Source organism: Odontesthes bonariensis, chromosome 19 (assembly GCF_027942865.1).
Source record: "Odontesthes bonariensis isolate fOdoBon6 chromosome 19, fOdoBon6.hap1, whole genome shotgun sequence".
In the NCBI taxonomy this organism is placed as follows: domain Eukaryota; kingdom Metazoa; phylum Chordata; class Actinopteri; order Atheriniformes; family Atherinopsidae; genus Odontesthes; species Odontesthes bonariensis.
Genome location: NC_134524.1, coordinates 6,853,621 through 6,873,993, shown reverse-complemented (window position 1 = coordinate 6,873,993; position 20,373 = coordinate 6,853,621). Strand labels below are relative to the sequence as shown.

Sequence of the window (20,373 nt, the reverse complement as noted above, 5' to 3'; positions counted from 1 at the left end):
TTCAAGCTTACACACGATGATAGAAAGACGAGAACAGACGCTGAATATCAGCTGGCTGTATCATCAGACAGGAGGACAAGCAGAAGGCTGCCTGTTTCAGCTTCACCAGAACAAACATCAAAGCTTTATGTGGAGAAATAAAAGAAGCTTAAAGCTGAAAATGAACTCTGGACTGAAGGTCAGAAATTGGACAGTTTTCAGACAACAAAGAGCCTCCAATGCTGCAGAATCACTGTGGATCGATGCAGAACTGCAACACTGTTTGTGTCATCAGAAAGAAAAACTTCACTTCCTGTGAACCTGCACAGTTTGATGTCAGTGAACATGTCAGAACATCATCAGGATCTTCAGGAACCTGAATACTTCACACACAGAGAGGATGTTTCAGATTTCATGGACTTTGACCAGGTGTTCTTTCAAAAACAATCAACATTAAATATGTGAAAATCACTGTTTCTGTCTGAGTGTGAATAACCTCTGCAGTGAATACGGCTCATGACAACATGTCTGTATAAACAGGGATTCCTTGACAACATGTCCACATTATAACCAGAGTAAAGGCTGCAGATAAAGTGTTTTGTGCATAGTAACAATCCCCATCAGCTGTCACGGGATGAAGACATGATAACAGTTCATATCTTTGTGATGATTCCAGACATTTTTTTAAATAATGATGTAAAACAGCAGGTTGAAACAACAGAGTGAAGGACTCAAGGTCCTCATAAGTCAGATAAATGATCTTCGTGATGAGCAGCACGTTTCTGAGTGAAAACTTTGTGTCAACATGGGATCGTTATTTACTCAGAGACTATTTATAACTCAGTAGCCAGGGGGCGGGGTTGACTGATCCGCCTCCGCTGAGAACAATGACAGTTTCTCTGTATATAAAGCAGAGCCTCAGTTAGTCCAACAGACAGCATCACAGCTCCAGCAGAACTTAATGGATCTAAATCTTCTCTGATGGGTCATATCCACTATTTATTCAGCAAGCTGCGGACAAACCAAACTTCTGAGCTGCCTGAATAACAGCTTCATGTTCTAGAGGAAGAAGGAGAGGAGAGAAGGTAATGTGTTCAGATGTTTGACACAGAAAGTCTTTGTTGCTGCTGTTCTGACAATAATTCTGTGTTTGGAAAAGTAAAGTTGTTACTTTTACTGTGTGATTTGAATAGAATCAGTTATACTGGAACATGTTCAGGATAAGGAGAACATGTTTAGAACAGGTGTGTCTGCTTACCTACGGGGAGACAAAGAAGTCTTTCTCACATCTTGGGTTGACAGGAAAATCAAACTTTTAATTTTATCCTAAGTTTTATTTTATTTTATGACAATTGTATCAGTCGGGTTGAGTTACTCTGCATTTACGTCTTCCATCATGTTGAAGTATAAAAGTGAAACGATGACTTTGTTGCACAATATTCAAAACAGGAGTAATTTGCCTCAATGAGGTGGCACAGTTCCACAGACAGTCACTTCCCTTTGTACCCAGGACACTGCTGCTTTTTCAGCTCTTAAATATGCAGCTGGGGCTAAAAGCTGCTTATTCTACTTAAACATACTTCAACGTGGTGTGCTATACTTTCAACTTCAAATACCAAGTAAATAGTTTTGGGGTTGGAAGAAAATTAAAACTAATGAACCTCATTTTCATTCTGCTTTTCAACTAGTTTGAAGGAAACTGTGAAAGTAGAGCTGAAGGTGCCTGATGTGGCCTATGGGCTGGGAGATATCTGATTAAAGGGAGAATTGTAAGTGAATGTGAATGCTTGTGTGTCTTCCTGCACAGACTGAAGGCTGCCTTACTGAAAGCTGTCCTGCTTTATTCCAGCTGTTTGGCTCCGCCCCCTCATGCTGCTACCTTTCCTGCTGAGCAGCAGTTGATCTCATTGAGCCCGCAGTCAGCTCCTGTCTTGTGGTGGATCAGAGACAGAAGAGAGGGTATGTGTTTCTCTGCTTCTAGCTGTTGATGATTGTGTGTTTGTGTTTGTAAAATGAGGCGACTCTTCACCTCTGTCTCCTCTCACAGGGAGAAGATGATCTGCAGGATCCTGCTGCTCATCATCCTCACTTCATGTGTCTGTGGTCAGTTTCCATCTTCACTTTATCAAGTCCAAACACTTTGATCATCTTCTGTGTTTGCTTAGATAGTGCAGATCATTGCTGCCACATGTTACAGAGTGTCTGCTCCTCTCTGTCCCTCTCTGTCTCCTCAGCAGCAACATTTGTAGTGAATGTGCCACAGAGCTCCTATCAGGCAGAGGAGAAGCACAGCATCACTCTGGAGTGGACGTTCCCAACCAAACCTGACAGCTCCTGGAGCTCCCTGTTTATCTTCTGTGAACTGATAACTGATCACAGAGTTTTACTCCTGTATCGTGTTCATGAAGGTGCTGAGGTGTCAGAGTCTCAGGATGAAGAGTTTGCAGGACGAGTCCAGAGTGACAAAGACGCCCTCAGAGAAGGACGACTCAGACTTCATGTGTCCAGACTCAGGACTGAGGACTCTGGTCTGTATCTGTGTGAAGTGAAGAATGAATATGGCTCCGGCTCTGGAAGATGTCGACTCAGCGTCACTGGTGAGTTCACATAGTACAGGGATGTCCACATCTGGTCCTCAAGGGCCAAATATATCTCTTCAAAAGATTGTTGAGCTTTGCAAAAGCCTGCTAATGATGCATTGATCTGAATCAGAAGCAGGGAAACATCTCAAACAACAGCTTCTCTGACAGCAGCTGAAGATTTACTAAATAAATGTTTTCTATTCCCATAAATCACCTTCATTTTGTGTCCTTTACAGCAGCTGCTGATCACCCCCAACCTCAGAGACCGACTGAGAGTCCACAACCAGACAGTTCAGAACCAGACAGTCCACAACCACTCAGTCTACAACCAGACGGTCCACAACCAGACAGTCCACAACCAGACAGTCCACAACCAGACAGTCCACAACCAGACAGTCCACAACCAGACAGTCCACAACCAGACAGTCCACAACCACGCAGTTCAGGAGGGATCGGACTCCACTGGGTCAGCTTCTTCTCTAAACTGGGACTAACAGGAGGATTAATAGCAGTTGTAGTAGCTCTGCTGATTATATTCGTCTCGAGACATGTTTTTTCACTAATCCAAACTAAAATGAGGCTGCTTTTCCTGCACATCCACACTAGGGTTGCCAACTCCCTGAAAAATAAATAAGGGACACCTTATTAGAAGGGCCGGCCGACCTGATTGCCTTCCCCTTCCTGGCCTGGTGACTTTTTTAGCCCCTTTCATTGTGAGTGAAACAATTTTTTAACTATTTAACTCGAACCTGAATTGAATTAGATGCATATTTTTTGAGTGACATGAACACATGGAAAACAAATTATTATTCAGGAATTTACTTTTATACAAAATAACAAAATTAACTGAATAAAATAAGTATCTTTCTTGAAGGACAAGTTCATTTTTTTTTTTAAAACCTGGACATTATTTCTGGCATAAAATACATTCATGAATATAAACACAGAAGAAGAAAAGGCTCCATTATCAGTGGCTGCTGCAGCTTAATGACTTCTAATGAGTCCAGCAGGGGGCAGTAATGCTCCTCACACAGCTGATGTGTTCACTGACATCAAACTGTGCAGGTTCACAGGAAGTGAAGTTTTTCTTTCTAATGACACAAACAGTGTTGCAGTTCTGCATCGATCCACAGTGATTCTGCAGCATTGGAGGCTCTTTGTTGTCTGAAAACTGTCCAATTTCTGACCTTCAGTCTGTTCATAGAATGCGAGAAGTGCCCGTTCTCTGTCCCGCTCAGAATCACTAACATCCATCTTCACTTGGAGCGGTTTCCCAGATGCATGGTCCTTCAGTTTATTCTCTTTGGAAATGTTGGTTCTTTAATGTGACTCCAATCTAGACATCAGCAGCAATAAGGCTGAGACACACACAGTTAAATGTAAATGTACTTTATTTATACAGCCCTTTACAGACAATCCTTACGATGTACCAAAGTGCTTTACAGCGGGTAATAAATAAAGAGAAGAATAAGTTAGCATGTTATATGCAGATACATGAACAGTGAACAGGAAATGATGAACGCCTGAAACATTTGATGAATTAGAATAAAAAAAAGAGTCTTGAACTAAATCCCAGCTCAGTCAAAATACTCAGTTTCTGTTCAAAATACTCAGGTTTGCTTTATTTTGTAAAGATGCTCGTTGACCTGTCCTGAAAAACTGTTTTCTAAGGTGGATGTTAGCTTCACTGTCTTTGTAGTCCATTTCCTGTTTAGTAGTAACCTGTTGTAAGTCTATTTGTGAATTTATACATGTTGAGGTTAACTCTATATATTGTCTTCGGGTGCCATCTACTGATCATTTAATGTTACTTCCAGCTGGATTAGACTCAGCTATTAATTCATTATATAGTGTAGGCTGTATAGGGTGTTACACAGTAATTAATAAACATTTTTATACCTTTATTTCAGATGACCACACACATACACACGCACTTAAGCACATAATGCAGACCTGTATCTTGTAAAGCCTTTAATGCTGTTATTCCTCTATCTGCCACTTGTTCATTAAACTTGTTCGGACTATGTACCTGGAGTGGGCCTTTCCTTCTGACCGAGGACGACTCAGCTGAAGCCTGATCGGTGCAACAATATCACACAGTATAATTGTTGCATCTTCAACATGTAAACCAATTAAAGTCTCCAGGGGACGGAAAACATTCACTGAGTCACTGATTGAATGATCAATACATTCTGTTGAGATGAAAGCAAAGACATCTGTAACACATCTGTAAAACACACCCATCTATGTTCCCACAGTCAGGATTTTACAGTGTAAACATCTGTCAAATATTTTATTAAAATAAGAAATAAAGTCTTTTAAAACATGAAAACATGTTATTTAATTTCCTTCTCTGGTTTCAGTTTTGTTAAAGCTTTATTAAACACACAGCACGACACAAACACAATAATATATGAGTGAATATATCAGTGTTATATATCAGCAACATATGATGTATTGCCAACTCCCCAGAACCTAAAACTCTGGGTAAATGGAGACCCGTTATGTTCATTATGTTCAGGTACTGCAACTCTTAAGGCATATTTTGTCAGGTTGTAAGGTTAGTCTGTCACAAGGCCGGTATACATGGCGACATGACCAAGTATTAAGAAGCTTAGCTGCAGGTATTGAAGATAAACGAAGGCAGGTAAACTTACGAGGGTCCAAGGTGAAGAGAGTTGCAATTCAGTTTGTTCAAGAGGGGGAGAAAGTTAAAAAGACGATAAGGAGGCACGGCAGCTTGGAGGATGCTTGTGATTGGGAGATGCAGGTAGATTTAGGAAATAAGCTTGTTGTTCCCCAGGAGATAGCCTCTACAAATCTAAGGCCTGATATAGTTTTGTGGTCTAGGAGTAGAATGAGAGTATATTTCATAGAGCTGACTGTTCCTTGGGAGGAATTAGTAGCAGAAGCATATGAAAGGAAAAAGCTTAGATATGTGGAGTTGGGGGCAGAAGCAGAGCAGCGAGGATGGAAAGTTAGAATCTGTCCAGTGGAAGTAGGATGTAGAGGATTTGTTGAGTCTGTTGTATCATTGTTGAGGGAGCTGGGTGTAAGTGGACAAAGTGTGAGGAAGATAGTGAAGGAAGTGTCAGATGTGGCAGTAAAGTCCAGTCAGTGGATTTGGATTAGAAGAAGCAATAGCAGCTGGGGGCCCAGCAGGGGGAGCACTTAGGGTAAACAGACTCTTTGAAGAAGCAAAGAAGAAGTTCAGGATATTTAAGTGGAGGGTGGGGCCCATGTGAGCCTTTTGAAACCAGGCGGCCATTTTGGGTGAATTGTATGGTTTTGTTTTTGCTGGCAAAAGTGGACATTTTAAAAAAGCTTCTTCAAACACATCTATTTAAATTGGCTTTCTGAAAAGTATTGGATACTGTATGGTATGCTTTATCCTTATTTAACATGCTAATGAGCTTCAGTTATTATCTTTTAATTGTTTTATTTTCATTGTAAAGCACTTTGTGACCTTTGAAAAGTGCCATTTAAATCCAACTTACTCACTGACCTAAAACTCAACACAGATTCAGATCTCAGAGTTCATGTGAGACGCTGCTCACAACAAAACGTTTTCTTTTATTCTGATTTTCACACAAACAAAACTAAACAGAGAAAATGTGATGAGTTATTTTAAAAAGTTAAACAGAAACAAACACTTTCAAATACAATCTTCAGTGAGTTCATGTTACAGTCGCTGCGTTCTGGGAGCAGATTTAATGCTTTGCTGCAGGAACTCTGCACATCTGCCAGTCAGCAGGTTTATTTGGAGCTTTTTAATGCTGGAAATCAGGTTCATTTTAACATGTATTTTGGCTTCTTTTTTATTTCAAGCTTACACACGATGATAGAAAGACGAGAACAGACGCTGAATATCAGCTGGCTGTATCATCAGACAGGAGGACCAGCAGAAGGCTGCCTGTTTCAGCTTCACCAGAACAAACATCAAAGCTTTATGTGGAGAAATAAAAGAAGCTTAAAGCTGAAAATGAACTCTGGACTGAAGGTCAGAAATTGGACAGTTTTCAGACAACAAAGAGCCTCCAATGCTGCAGAATCACTGTGGATCGATGCAGAACTGCAACACTGTTTGTGTCATTAGAAAGAAAAACTTCACTTCCTGTGAACCTGCACAGTTTGATGTCAGTGAACACGTCAGAACATCATCAGGATCTTCAGGAACCTGAATACTTCACACACAGAGAGGATGTTTCAGATTAAATATGTGAAAATCACTGTTTCTGTCTGAGTGTGAATAACCTCTGCAGTGAATAAGGCTCATGACAACATGTCTGTATAAACAGGGATTCCTTGACAACATGTCCACATTATAACCAGAGTAAAGGCTGCAGATAAAGTGCTTTGGGCATAGTAACAATCCCCATCAGCTGTCACAGGATGAAGACATGATAACAGTTCATATCTTTGGGATGATTCCAGACATTTTTTTAAATAATGATGTAAAACAGCAGGTTGAAACAACAGAGTGAAGGACTCAAGGTCCTTATAAGTCAGATAAATGATCTTCCTGATGAGCAGCACGTTTCTCTGAGTGAAAACTTTGTGTCAACATGGGATTGTTATTAACTCAGAGACTATTTCCACTCATGACTTCCAGCTGTGTGAGGAGCATTACTGCCCCCTGCTGGACTGATTAGAAGTTATTAAGCTGCAGCATCCACTGATAATGGAGCCTTTTTTTCTTCTTCTGTGATTGTATTGATAGAATAAGAGAAGAAGAATCCACAGAGTCCTCTTAGTCTCTACTCAGATGTTGGTCCTCTCTGTCTTTCATCCAGTTTGTTTGTCTCAGTTCATGAAGACAGTCTGAGAGGTGAAAAGGTCAGAGGTCTGTCTGGATGTGCAGGAAAAGATGCTTCATGGACCTTCAGGGTTCTGTATAATAAGTGCACTGAAGTTTGCTGTCTTATGGGTGGATTTAGGGAAACAACGACATGAGAGGAGTATAATCAGCAGAGCTACTGCTGCTCCTCCTGTCAGTCCCAGTGCTGCATAGAGGCCGATCCTTCCTCTGCTGTCTGGTTGTGGACTCTCAGTCGGTCTCTGAGGTTGGGAGAGATCAGCAGCTGCTGTAAAGGACACAAAATGAAGGTGATTTATGGGAATAGAAAACATTTCCCTCATCATCAAACTGTTGTTCTGCTGCATTTTGTCTGTTTTCTCTTCATTTGCTTTGAGTTTTGGATTTTGTGTTCACAGCTGACAGAATAAAATGTTGTGGATACTGTTCATATGTACGAGTCTGTATGAGCAACAAAACAGCACAAACAGAGACAGTTGGTTCTCAGCTGCTTTAAACTCTGAGCTGGATAAACTGTGTTAGTTCTGTAGTGGTTCTTCATGGCTAACTACTGGAACATCTGAGCTTTAAATCTCATGTTAACTCTCAGCAGGAAAAACTCTAAATGAACAAGAACCAGAAGTAAAAATTAGGGCTGGGCGAGTTAACTCGTTATTATCGCGTTAACTTGTTAATTATTTAACGCCGATAAATATTTTATTGCGCATTAACGCAGGTTTTATTATTTATCTTATTATTGTAAAAGTCTGTTGCTGACAGGCTTTTATTTTGTAAAAGTCTGTTGCTCACAGGCTTTTACTTTGTAAAAGTCTGTTGCTGTCTGCTGTGGAACAGGAAAAGAAAGTAATCGGCGGATCCACCAAACATGGAGAAGGGTACGGAACTTTTACTCGGCCATTTTCATTTTAAAGTTCTTCCAGACGGCGGAGTCGACAGAACCAAAGTCATCTGTAAACACTGCCAAGTTGAATTGTCTTCTCAGCGTAGTAGTTCCAGTCTAAAATATCACTTAAAGGCAAAACACACAACTGATAGCAGCAAGTCATTCAAGGAAACAGACAGTGGAGCGAGGCTTCTACATAAAAACTACAGAAAGATGCTGATGTTAAAAGTGTGTTTGCACAACAAATGTTATGGCACTTTCATTCATGTGGCAGCACATTTAAAATAAAACTAAATGCTAAAAGCTATACACTACTTTTGGATTCATTTTTGGATTGTGTGTACAAATGTGATTAATCGTGATTAATCAGGGAAATCATGTGATTAATTAGATTAAATATTTTAATCGTTGCCCAGCTCTAGTAAAATATTTAGAAGATTAAATCTACTGTGTGAACTCACCAGTGACGTTGAGTCGACATCTTCCAGAGCCGGAGCCATAATCAGTCTTCACTTCACACAGATACAGACCAGAGTCCTCAGTCCTGAGTCTGGACACATTAAGTCTGATTCGTCCTTCTCTGAGGGCGTCTTTGTCACTCTGGACTCGTCCTGCAAACTCTTCATCCTGAGACTCTGACACCTCAGCACCTTCATGAACATGATACAGGAATGAAACTGTGTGATTAGTTATCAGTTCACAGATGATATACAAGGAGCTCCAGGAGCTGTCAGGTTTGGTTGTGAACGTCCACTCCAGAGTGATGCTGTGCTTCTCCTCTGCCTGATAGGAGCTCTGTGGCACATTCACTACAAATGTTGCTGCTGAGGAGACAGAGAGGGACAGAGAGGAGCAGACACTCTGTAACATGTGGCAGCAATGATCTGCACTATCTAAGCAAACACAGAAGATGATCAAAGTGTTTGGACTTGATAAAGTGAAGATGGAAACTGACCACAGACACATGAAGTGAGGATGATGAGCAGCAGGATCCTGCAGATCATCTTCTCCCTGTGAGAGGAGACAGAGGTGAAGAGTCGCCTCATTTTACAAACACAAACACACAATCATCAACAGCTAGAAGCAGAGAAACACATACCCTCTCTTCTGCCTCTGATCCACCACAAGACAGGAGCTGACTGCAGGCTCAATGAGATCAACTGCTGCTCAGCAGGAAAGGTAGCAGCATGAGGGGGCGGAGCCAAACAGCTGGAATAAAGCAGGACAGCTTTCAGTAAGGCAGCCTTCAGTCTGTGCAGGAAGACACACAAGCATTCACATTCACTTACAATTCTCCCTTTAATCAGATATCTCCCAGCCCATAGGCCACATCAGGCACCTTCAGCTCTACTTTCACATTTTCCTTCAAACTAGTTGAAAAGCAGAATGAAAATGAGGTTCATTAGTTTTAGTTTTTCTCAAGACACCCGAACACCCTATTTGATCTGCACTGAGTTTAAAGTATTGCACACCACTACCCTGAACCTGAGACCTCAGAGGAAATGCAACAGAACCAAGGCTGAAATAATCTGAAGAAAAAAAGCCCCGGTCCGTTTCAGTTCTGGATGCTGTTGGTCAAAATGCACCTTGGAAAGTTCACCAGATGACATTGAAAAACCTTGAGAAAGACTTTTAAAGACTTTTAAAGACTAACTCCTGACACCCTCTTACATCTAAAGACAATGTCGCTGAGTTTGAAGTCACAGACTAAAGATTTGAAAGACTCCAGATCTCACAGAGTCACTGTTAGTAAGAACACATCTGGATTGTTCTGACATTATTTCCCATCATGCACCTGGTGGGACTTCTTAACATCAATGAAGTCGACCGATAAGCAGCTTTTAGCCCCAGCTGCATTTTTAAGAGCTGAAAAAGCAGCAGTGTCCTGGGTACAAAGGGAAGTGACTGTCTGTGGAACTGTGCCACCTCATTGATGCAAATAACTCCTGTTTTGAATATTGTGCAACAAAGTCATCGTTTCACTTTTATACTTCAACATGATGGAAGACGTAAATGCCGAGTAACTCAACCTGACTGATACAATTGTCATAAAATAAAATAAAACTTAGGATAAAATTAAACGTTTGATTCAAAGACTTCTTTGTCTCCCCGTAGGTAAGCAGACACACCTGTTCTAAACTTTTCTCCCTGTTCTCCTCTCTCTCCTTATCCTGAACATGTTCCAGTATAACTGATTCTATTCAGATCACACAGTAAAAGTAACAACTTTACTTTTCCAAACACAGAATTATTGTCAGAACAGCAGCAACAAAGACTTTCTGTGTCAAACATCTGAACACATTACCTTCTCTCCTCTCCTTCTTCCTCTAGAACATGAAGCTGTTATTCAGGCAGCTCAGAAGTTTGGTTTGTCCGCAGCTTGCTGAATAAATAGTGGATATGACCCATCAGAGAAGATGTAGATCCATTAAGTTCTGCTGGAGCTGTGATGCTGTCTGTTGGACTAACTGAGGCTCTGCTGCTTTCTGTTGGAGCTGCACTGATACAGAGAGGAAGGAGCGCTCCTTTTTTATCAGCCGGGCGGGGCTTGGCACTGATCCATTCACCTTTAGCAAATGAACATATTTGTTTTTCTCCTCCCTCAACATGTTCTGACAGCTATGGTTTCTGTCTTTTTAAAGAACCTTGAATTACTAATTTTTTAACAGAACTGAGTCAAGCTGACATGTTATAAAGATTAAAACTGTTTTGGGTTAAACTAAATATTCAACAGAAAGTTAAATGACCACCTAAAACCTGATATTAGGAAAAGTTTATTCAGACAAAACAAATATGTCCCTCATCAACATTTTTCAAAGATCATTCAGATTAAGATTAAGATCAGATTTATTGGTCATGCATATACACAAAATTCTTCTTCCACTTTTAAGCATAATATGATACATGCAGAATGAATCTGGTTTTAATTATTGTCAAACCAGGTAAACTTTCTTTCACTGTAAGTCACTGCTGTAAGATACACAGTCTCATGAAGAGAGAGACAGAGCGGTGAGGACAGGAGCGTGTGCGCGTCTTGCATTTTTCGTGCAGTTTAACTATGAGTTAAAGCATAGTTAAGCAGCATCTGGCTGCAGCTTAAAGATATTGGGAACAACAAAGCAGAGTGCCTTCACTGCAAAACAAAAGTCACAATAAGAGCAGGTTCCACCACAAACCTGCATAGACACAGCAGAACTGTCCATCCCACGGTGCAGTTAGAGGAGAGAGGGCAAGCCAGCTCACCATCTACTGATCCTGGGGGGTCTCATACCAAAACAACAGCTGCTGCAAGTATAACCCCTCCTCCTGCAACTCAGAGCTAAATGAGTCAGTTTTTACTCAAACCGATGACCCCGGCCAAACAGCACAATATTGGTGATGAGTTGGCTAAAATAGCTTCTGATTGAAATAAACAAATGTCAGAGTGGTTTTGTCACAGAATAAATGCGCAGAATTAGGCAATTAAAAGGTCTCTCATAAAAAACACTGAAAGCAAAATGGTTTTCAACACATAAACCATGATTTTTTTTTTGCAAAGTGAAGGCTACAAAAGATCCTAAATAAAGAGCCGAACTTCTAATCACCAGCTCGAACCACCGACCTTTCGGTTAACCCGAACGCGCCACAGAGACTCTGTTATCAATATAATTAACTGGTTGAATTGTTTCAACAAATGAATGGTACAATGGTACAAATGGACTGATACAATTTTATGACAATTGTATCAGTCGGGTTGAGTTACTCGGCATTTACGTCTTCCATCATGTTGAAGTATAAAAGTGAAACGATGACTTTGTTGCACAATATTCAAAACAGGAGTAATTTGCATCAATGAGGTGGCACAGTTCCACAGACAGTCACTTCCCTTTGTACCCAGGACACTGCTGCTTTTTCAGCACTTAAAATGCAGCTGGGGCTAAAAGCTGCTTATCGGTCGACTTCATTGATTTTAAGAAGTCCCACCAGGTGCATGATGGGAAATGATGTCAGAACAATCCAGATGTGTTCTTACTAACAGTGACTCTGTGAGATCTGGAGTCTTTCAAATCTTTAGTCTGTGACCTCAAACTCAGCGACATTGTCTTTAGATGTGAGAGGGTGTCAGGAGTTAGTCTTTAAAAGTCTTTCTCAAGGTTTTTCAATGTCATCTGGTGAACTTTCCAAGGTGCATTTTGACCAACAGCATCCAGAACTGAAACGGACCGGGGCTTTTTTTCTTCAGATTATTTCAGCCTTGGTTCTGTTGCATTTCCTCTGAGGTCTCAGGTTCAGGGTAGTGGTGTGCAATACTTTAAACTCAGTGCAGATCAAATAGGGTGTTCGGGTGTCTTATTGAGAAACGTGAAAGTGAAACGATGACTTTGTTGCACAATATTCAAAACGGGAGTTATTTGCATCAATGAGGTGGCACAGTTCCACAGACAGTCACTTCCCTTTGTACCCAGGACACTGCTGCTTTTTCAGCTCTTAAAAATGCAGCTGGGGCTAAAAGCTGCTTATTCTACTTAAACATGCTTCAAAGTGGTGTGCTATACTTTCAACTTCAAATACCAAGTAAATTGTTTTGGGGTTGGAAGAAAACTAAAACTAATGAACCTCATTTTCATTCTGCTTTTCAACTAGTTTGAAGGAAACTGTGAAAGTAGAGCTGAAGGTGCCTGATGTGGCCTATGGGCTGGGAGATATCTGATTAAAGGGAGAATTGTAAGTGAATGTGAATGCTTGTGTGTCTTCCTGCACAGACTGAAGGCTGCCTTACTGAAAGCTGTCCTGCTTTATTCCAGCTGTTTGGCTCCGCCCCCTCATGCTGCTACCTTTCCTGCTGAGCAGCAGTTGATCTCATTGAGCCTGCAGTCAGCTCCTGTCTTGTGGTGGATCAGAGACAGAAGAGAGGGTATGTGTTTCTCTGCTTCTAGCTGTTGATGATTGTGTGTTTGTGTTTGTAAAATGAGGCGACTCTTCACCTCTGTCTCCTCTCACAGGGAGAAGATGATCTGCAGGATCCTGCTGCTCATCATCCTCACTTCATGTGTCTGTGGTCAGTTTCCATCTTCACTTTATCAAGTCCAAACACTTTGATCATCTTCTGTGTTTGCTTAGATAGTGCAGATCATTGCTGCCACATGTTACAGAGTGTCTGCTCCTCTCTGTCCCTCTCTGTCTCCTCAGCAGCAACATTTGTAGTGAATGTGCCACAGAGCTCCTATCAGGCAGAGGAGAAGCACAGCATCACTCTGGAGTGGACGTTCCCAACCAAACCTGACAGCTCCTGGAGTTTCCCATATATCTCCTGTGAACTGAGAACTGATGAGGGAGATATACATACAGTGTATGAACTTTGGTATGAAGGTGCTGAGGTGTCAGAGTCTCAGGATGAAGAGTTTGCAGGACGAGTCCAGAGTGACAAAGACGCCCTCAGAGAAGGACGAATCAGACTTAATGTGTCCAGACTCAGGACTGAGGACTCTGGTCTGTATGTGTGTAAAGTGAAGACTGATTATGGCTCCGGCTCTGGAAGATGTCGACTCAACGTCACTGGTGAGTTCACACAGTACAGGGATGTCCACATCTGGTCCTCGAGGGCCAAATATATCTCTTCAAAAGATTGTTGAGCTTTGCAAAAGCCTGCTAATGATGCATTGATCTGATTCCGAAGCAGGGAAACATCTCAAACAACAGCTTCTCTGACAGCAGCTGAAGAATTACTAAATAAATGTTTTCTATTTCCATGAATCACCTTCATTTTGTGTCCTTTACAGCAGCTGCTGATCTCTCCCAACCTCAGAGACCGACTGAGAGTCCACAACCAGACAGACCAGGGATCGGCTTCAGTTCTGTTATGGTTCTGATAGCAGTAGCAGCAGTAATTCTGCATATCATGCTCATTTACTTTTGCCGTCAGCCTCATCAGAACCTTTACATTCGTGTGTGAGTCGCAGCTGACGCAACCTACTGATGCAGCATGCAGGATACCCCCCAAACTTTGACCTTCTGTTTGTTTCCTGCTGTCTGCACATTTTATTCTGATTGTTTTTCCATCTTTGTCTTTGCTAATTGCACCGACATCACTTCTGTTTTCTGATATCTTCATATCACAGCAATCTTTACACCATATAAATACTGTTTTTCACCCATTTGCTTTATATTTATAGATTAAATATGTTTTCATATATTTATTTGATAATTTTATACGTTTAAGTATAAATGTGTCAGTGTGTATATTCTGCACAATGTGTACACCTGCTCTATCTGTTCTAAATTGTCACTCAGGGAAAATTGAAGCTCTTTAAATTGAGCTGCACCTGCACAGCTGGAACACATGTGGACATGGTTTCTGTGTTATTAACAATCCCATGTTGACACAAAGTGGTTCACTCAGAGCTGTCAGTGTAAAGAGGCCGGGATGAAAGCCGGCTCTTCCAAATCACCGATGAAGGAGCTTCGTTTACAGCTTAAAGAAAGTGTGATTTTTGGAAATTCTGTTAAAAGTGTCAGAATCATGTCACAGAAACAAATGATCTGAGTTCAAGGAAGAACATAACAGAGGTAAATTGTTTAATAAATCTGTCTGATGTTATAGTTCTGCTGTTTCCTCTGATAACTGATCAATAACTGAAAAACATCATTTGTTTCTGTGACATGAATCTCTCACTTTTAGCTGAATTTCCACCTACACACTGATATATTCATACATATTTTATTGTGTTTGTGTCATGCTGTGTGTTTAATAAAGCTTTAACAAAACTGAAACCAGAGAAGGAAATTAAATAACATGTTTTCATGTTGTAAAACACGTTCTTCATTTTATTTCTTAATAAAAGATTAAGAAAAGATTTGACAGATGTTTACACTGTTAGCATTAGCAACGAGCTAACTTAATAATACAAATGACATTCTTGGAAAGCAAAGGGACGCTTAAACATACATCACTGCTGTAAACACAGTGTTCAGACACACAGGAATACAGATATGAGTTTCACCTCCGACACACCTGTTAATCTGCGCAACACCGGAACTACTACCGAGGTGCATCATGGGTAACGTAGTCCGATATCTAGCTGCCTTAAGATTGTCCATTTGCTGTTGGTACTATTGTTTGTTAACAGCACACACAGAACTCTAGAAAACAGTTTTTCAGTACAGGTCAACGAGCATCTTTACAAAATAAAGCCTCTCAGTGAAGTGGGAAACAAACCTCAGTATTTTGAACAGAAACTGAATATTTTGACTGAGCTGGGATTTAGTTCAAGACTCTTTTTTATTTTAATTCATCAAATGTTTCAGGCGTTCATCATTTCCTGTTCACTATTCATGTATCTGCATATAGCATGCTAACTTATTCTTCTCTTTATTTTTTACCTGCTGTAAAGCACTTTGGTACATCGTAAGGATTGTCTGTAAAGGGCTGTATAAATAAAGAACATTTACATTTAACTGTGTGTGTCTCAGCCTTATTGCTGCTGATGTCTAGATTGGAGTCACATTAAAGAATCAACATTTCCAAAGAGAATAAACTGAAGGACCATGCATCTGGGAAACCGCTCCAAGTGAAGATGGATGTTAGTGATTCTGAGCGGGACAGAGAACGGGCACTTCTCTCATTCTATGAACAGACTGAAGGTCAGAAATTGGACAGTTTTCAGACAACAAAGAGCCTCCAATGCTGCAGAATCACTGTGGATCGATGCAGAACTGCAACACTGTTTGTGTCATTAGAAAGAAAAACTTCACTTCCTGTGAACCTGCACAGTTTGATGTCAGTGAACACATCAGCTGTGTGAGGAGCATTACTGCCCCCTGCTGGACTGATTAGAAGTTATTAAGCTGCAGCAGCCACTGATAATGGAGCCTTTTCTTCTTCTTCTCTGATTCTATTTATAGAATCAGAGAAGAAGAGTCCTCTTAGTCTCTACTTTACTTTCTGTTTTTTGGGTGGATTTAATGAAGCGATAACATAAAAGTACGATCAGCAGAACTACTGCTGCTATCAGTCCCATTACAGCATAGAGGATGATCCCTCCTGGACTGTCTGGTTGTGGACTCTCAGTCGGTCTCTGAGGTTGGGAGAGATCAGCAGCTGCTGTAAAGGACACAAAATGAAGGTGATTTATGGGAATAGAAAACATTTCCCTCATCATCAAACTGTTGTTCTGCTGCATTTTGTCTGTTTTCTCTTCATTTGCTTTGAGTTTTGGATTTTGTGTTCACAGCTGACAGAATAAAATGTTGTGGATACTGTTCATATGTACGAGTCTGTATGAGCAACAAAACAGCTCAAACAGAGACCTTGAGATGGAAAATAATCAATAAAGAAAAAGCAGCACTGTATGCGGCACAAAGGAGATTTAACATCATCATGTGAATAATAACACAATAATAACTGATGGTTAGAAAAAATCAGTTCCTCTTCCTTTAGCAGCATTTGCTTCATGTTCCTCATCTGTAACAGAGACAAAACCACGAAACAGCAGAACTACAGACAACGAAACTTGATTAAACTGCTTGTTGTAGCACGAGCTGCTGATCATGTGGAGTCAGCAACAACTTGTAGCTCTGCTGGAACTGTAATGCTGTTTTTTTGGAGTCTCCACATAATTCTGTTGGGTTAACTCAGAGACCAGTTATAACTCAGTAGCCAGGGGGCGGGGTTGACTGATCCGCCTCCGCCGAGAACAATGACAGTTTCTCTGTATATAAATCAGAGCCTCAGTTAGTCCAACAGACAGCATCACAGCTCCAGCAGAACTTAATGGATCTAAATCTTCTCTGATGGGTCATATCCACTATTTATTCAGCAAGCTGCGGACAAACCAAACTTCTGAGCTGCCTGAATAACAGCTTCATGTTCTAGAGGAAGAAGGAGAGGAGAGAAGGTAATGTGTTCAGATGTTTGACACAGAAAGTCTTTGTTGCTGCTGTTCTGACAATAATTCTGTGTTTGGAAAAGTAAAGTTGTTGCTTTTACTGTGTGATTTGCATAGAATCAGTTATACTGGAACATGTTCAGGATAAGGAGAGAGAGGAGAACAGGGAGGAAAGTTTATGGAGGGCCTCAAACAGGCGAGAGAAGAGAAATAAGTCTTTCTCACATTCAGGAGTCAGGACTCACGAAGATTTATTAAATATGTTTATTATGACCGTATGTCTTCGATGTTTCTTCGTCTTTAATGTGTTTCTGAAGCGACTTTATACTTTCTTCGTGTGTTTTCACATAAAACAGCACAAAGCTCGAGTTGTCGTACTGTAGTCAAAGCATCATATGAGGTTACTCGGCTACATTCAGTGGACATTCATGTTTTTTTCTTTCTTCCTGTTTTCTCAACACACAACAGCTCTTAAATATGCAGCTGGGGCTAAAAGCTGCTTATTGGTCGACTGCATTGATGTTAATCACCAGGCGTGATGGGAAATAATGTCAGAACAATCCAGATGTGTTCTTACAAATAGTGACTAAGATCTGGAGTCTTTAAAATCTTTAGTCTTGTGTGTCTTCCTGCACAGACTGAAGGCTGCCTTACTGAAAGCTGTCCTGCTTTATTCCAGCTGTTTGGCTCCGTCCCCTCATGCTGCTACCTTTCCTGCTGAGCAGCAGTTGATCTCATTGAGCCTGCAGTCAGCTCCTGTCTTGTGGTGGATCAGAGACAGAAGAGAGGGTATGTGTTTCTCTGCTTCTAGCTGTTGATGATTGTGTGTTTGTGTTTGTAAAATGAGGCGACTCTTCACCTCTGTCTCCTCTCACAGGGAGAAGATGATCTGCAGGATCCTGCTGCTCATCATCCTCACTTCATGTGTCTGTGGTCAGTTTCCATCTTCACTTGATCAAGTCCAAACACTTTGATCATCTTCTGTGTTTGCTTAGATAGTGCAGATCATTGCTGCCACATGTTACAGAGTGTCTGCTCCTCTCTGTCCCTCTCTGTCTCCTCAGCAGCAACATTTGTAGTGAATGTGCCACAGAGCTCCTATCAGGCAGAGGAGAAGCACAGCATCACTCTGGAGTGGACGTTCACAACCAAACCTGACAGCTCCTGGAGTTTCCCATATATCTCCTGTGAACTGAGAACTGATGAGGGAGATATACATTCAGTGTATGAACTCAAGTATGATGGTGTTAAGGTGTCAGAGTCTCAGGATGAAGAGTTTGCAGGACGAGTCCAGAGTGACAAAGACGCCCTCAGAGAAGGACGAATCAGACTTCATGTGTCCAGACTCAGGACTGAGGACTCTGGTCTGTATCTGTGTGAAGTGAAGAATGAATATGGCTTCGGCTCTGGAAGATGTCGACTCAACGTCACTGGTGAGTTCACACAGTACAGGGATGTCCACATCTAGTCCTCGAGGGCCAAATATATCTCTTCAAAAGATTGTTGAGCTTTGCAAAAGCCTGCTAATGATGCATTGATCTGAATCAGAAGGAGGGAAACATCTCAAACAACAGCTTCTCTGACAGCAGCTGAAGAATTACTAAATAAATGTTTTCTATTCCCATAACTCACCTTCATTTTGTGTCCTTTACAGCAGCTGCTGATCTCTCCCAACCTCAGAGACCGACTGAGAGTCCACAACCAGACAGTCCACAACCAGACAGTCCACAACCACGCAGTTCAGGAGGGATCGAACTCCACTGGGTCAACTTCTTCTCTAAACTGGGACTAACAGGAGGATTAGTAGCAGTTGTAGTAGCTCTGCTGATTATATTCGTCTCGAGACATGTTTTTTTCACTAATCCAAACTAAAATGAGGCTGCTTTTCCTGCACATCCAGACTAGGGTTGCCAACTCCCTGAAAAATAAATAAGGGATACCTCATTAGAAGGGCCGGCCGACCCGATTGCCTTCCCTCTTCCTAGCCTGGTGACTTTTTTAGCCCCTTTTATTGTGAGTGAAATGATTTTTTAACGATTTAACTCGAACCTGAATTGAATTAGATGCATATTTTTTTGAGTGACATGAACACATGGAAAACAAATTATTGTTCAGGAATTCACTTTAATACAAAATACCAAAATTAACTGAATAAAATAAGTGTCTGTCTTAAAGGAGAAGTACTTTTTTTTTTTTTTTAAACCTGGACCTTATTTCTGGCATAAAATACGTTCATCTACTCACCGATAACAGTTTGGTGAAAGTCGGCGTCCTTCGGAAGATATTTAGATCACTGGAGATCAGCGTATATCCATATAACGGGAGAGAACAGAGACAATACAGCCTCTAAATAAGGCATTATCTGTCTTTATTTCACCAATACTTTAAGACCAATGAATGAATGAACGCGTACTATTGCACTGTTAGCTCAGAGCTGCCGTGTTGTTGTTATTTTGTAGCAGAGTGGTGCAAAAAGTCTACATTAAGTGGTTTCAGAGAGTTACATGGTTCTGTAAAAGCATTCATAAATCAATACAGCAATGTACTGATATTAGAAAACGTACTTTGTACTTTTGAATACTTAAGTATCTTTAAAAGTAAGTTCTTCAGTATTTTAACTTGAGTAAAATTTTGAACTTGTAGTTGAGTAAGATTTGACCATGAGTATCAATACTTTAACTCAAGTACTGGAGTTGAGTACTTTGTCCACCACTGCTTAAAGCAGAGTCTGCTTACTGTCACCCATGCTGCTGCCTTGTTGTCTGCTGCTATCTTCTCCGCGAGCAACAGTACCTCCTCGACCAATGAGCTGACAGCGTATTCTTGGGTGTGAATATGCTGTCAGCTCATTGGTCACAGAGCAGGACAGGGCCTGGGAACAAGTTTACCGTACATTTTCATATAAAGCCCCGTTATTCATTTCCATTGGCATGATACTGACTATTTTTCTGATTCTGACAGTAATACGGGACAAAGTGCGTCCCCTTTCAGCTCAATACGGGACAGGTGCTGTTGTTTCTAAATACGGGACGATTCCATTTTTCAAGGGACGGTTGGCAACCCTAATCCAGACAGACCTCTGACCTTTTCACCTCTCAGACTGTCTTCATGAACTGAGACAAACAAACTGGATGAAAGACAGAGAGGACCAACATCTGAGTAGAGACTAAGAGGACTCTGTGGATTCTTCTTCTCTGATTCTATGAATATTATCACAGAAGAAGAAAAAAAGGCTCCATTATCAGTGGC

General features: G+C 41.0%; 3 protein-coding genes and 1 long non-coding RNA gene across 6 annotated transcripts; 3 read left to right on the top strand and 1 right to left on the bottom strand.

Annotated features, from left to right (window-relative positions):
- The first annotated feature begins 894 nt into the window (after nucleotides 1-894).
- Nucleotides 895-3,641, top strand: LOC142369517 (uncharacterized). Its single transcript, XM_075451861.1, has 6 exons — nucleotides 895-1,064; nucleotides 1,829-1,938; nucleotides 2,027-2,082; nucleotides 2,214-2,576; nucleotides 2,798-3,027; nucleotides 3,627-3,641. The coding sequence occupies exons 3-6, from the start codon at nucleotides 2,034-2,036 to the stop codon at nucleotides 3,639-3,641; spliced, it is 657 nt and encodes a 218-aa protein (XP_075307976.1). The 5' UTR covers nucleotides 895-1,064; nucleotides 1,829-1,938; nucleotides 2,027-2,033.
- Nucleotides 3,642-6,188: 2,547 nt separating this feature from the next.
- LOC142369019 (uncharacterized) lies at nucleotides 6,189-9,635 on the bottom strand. 3 transcript variants are annotated; one of them, XM_075451243.1, is made up of 5 exons: nucleotides 9,550-9,635; nucleotides 9,360-9,469; nucleotides 9,216-9,271; nucleotides 8,722-9,084; nucleotides 6,189-7,645 (listed from the first exon to the last, which is right to left on the bottom strand). In XM_075451243.1, the coding sequence occupies exons 3-5, from the start codon at nucleotides 9,262-9,264 to the stop codon at nucleotides 7,434-7,436; spliced, it is 624 nt and encodes a 207-aa protein (XP_075307358.1). In that variant the 5' UTR covers nucleotides 9,265-9,271; nucleotides 9,360-9,469; nucleotides 9,550-9,635; the 3' UTR covers nucleotides 6,189-7,433. The 3 variants fall into 3 exon arrangements, with proteins under 3 accessions (XP_075307358.1, XP_075307357.1, XP_075307359.1); XM_075451242.1 differs by lacking the exon at nucleotides 9,550-9,635 and having other exon boundaries at nucleotides 9,360-9,525; XM_075451244.1 differs by lacking the exon at nucleotides 9,550-9,635 and having other exon boundaries at nucleotides 8,722-9,081; nucleotides 9,360-9,525.
- A 3,353-nt stretch (nucleotides 9,636-12,988) lies between these two features.
- On the top strand, nucleotides 12,989-14,077 carry LOC142369023 (uncharacterized). Its single transcript, XR_012767495.1, has 3 exons — nucleotides 12,989-13,298; nucleotides 13,610-13,798; nucleotides 14,020-14,077. It is a non-coding gene; the product is annotated as an uncharacterized LOC142369023 (long non-coding RNA).
- Nucleotides 14,078-17,807: 3,730 nt separating this feature from the next.
- On the top strand, nucleotides 17,808-19,025 carry LOC142369149 (uncharacterized). Its single transcript, XM_075451409.1, has 3 exons — nucleotides 17,808-18,057; nucleotides 18,189-18,557; nucleotides 18,779-19,025. The coding sequence occupies exons 1-3, from the start codon at nucleotides 17,967-17,969 to the stop codon at nucleotides 18,994-18,996; spliced, it is 678 nt and encodes a 225-aa protein (XP_075307524.1). The 5' UTR covers nucleotides 17,808-17,966; the 3' UTR covers nucleotides 18,997-19,025.
- Nucleotides 19,026-20,373: the final 1,348 nt, after the last annotated feature.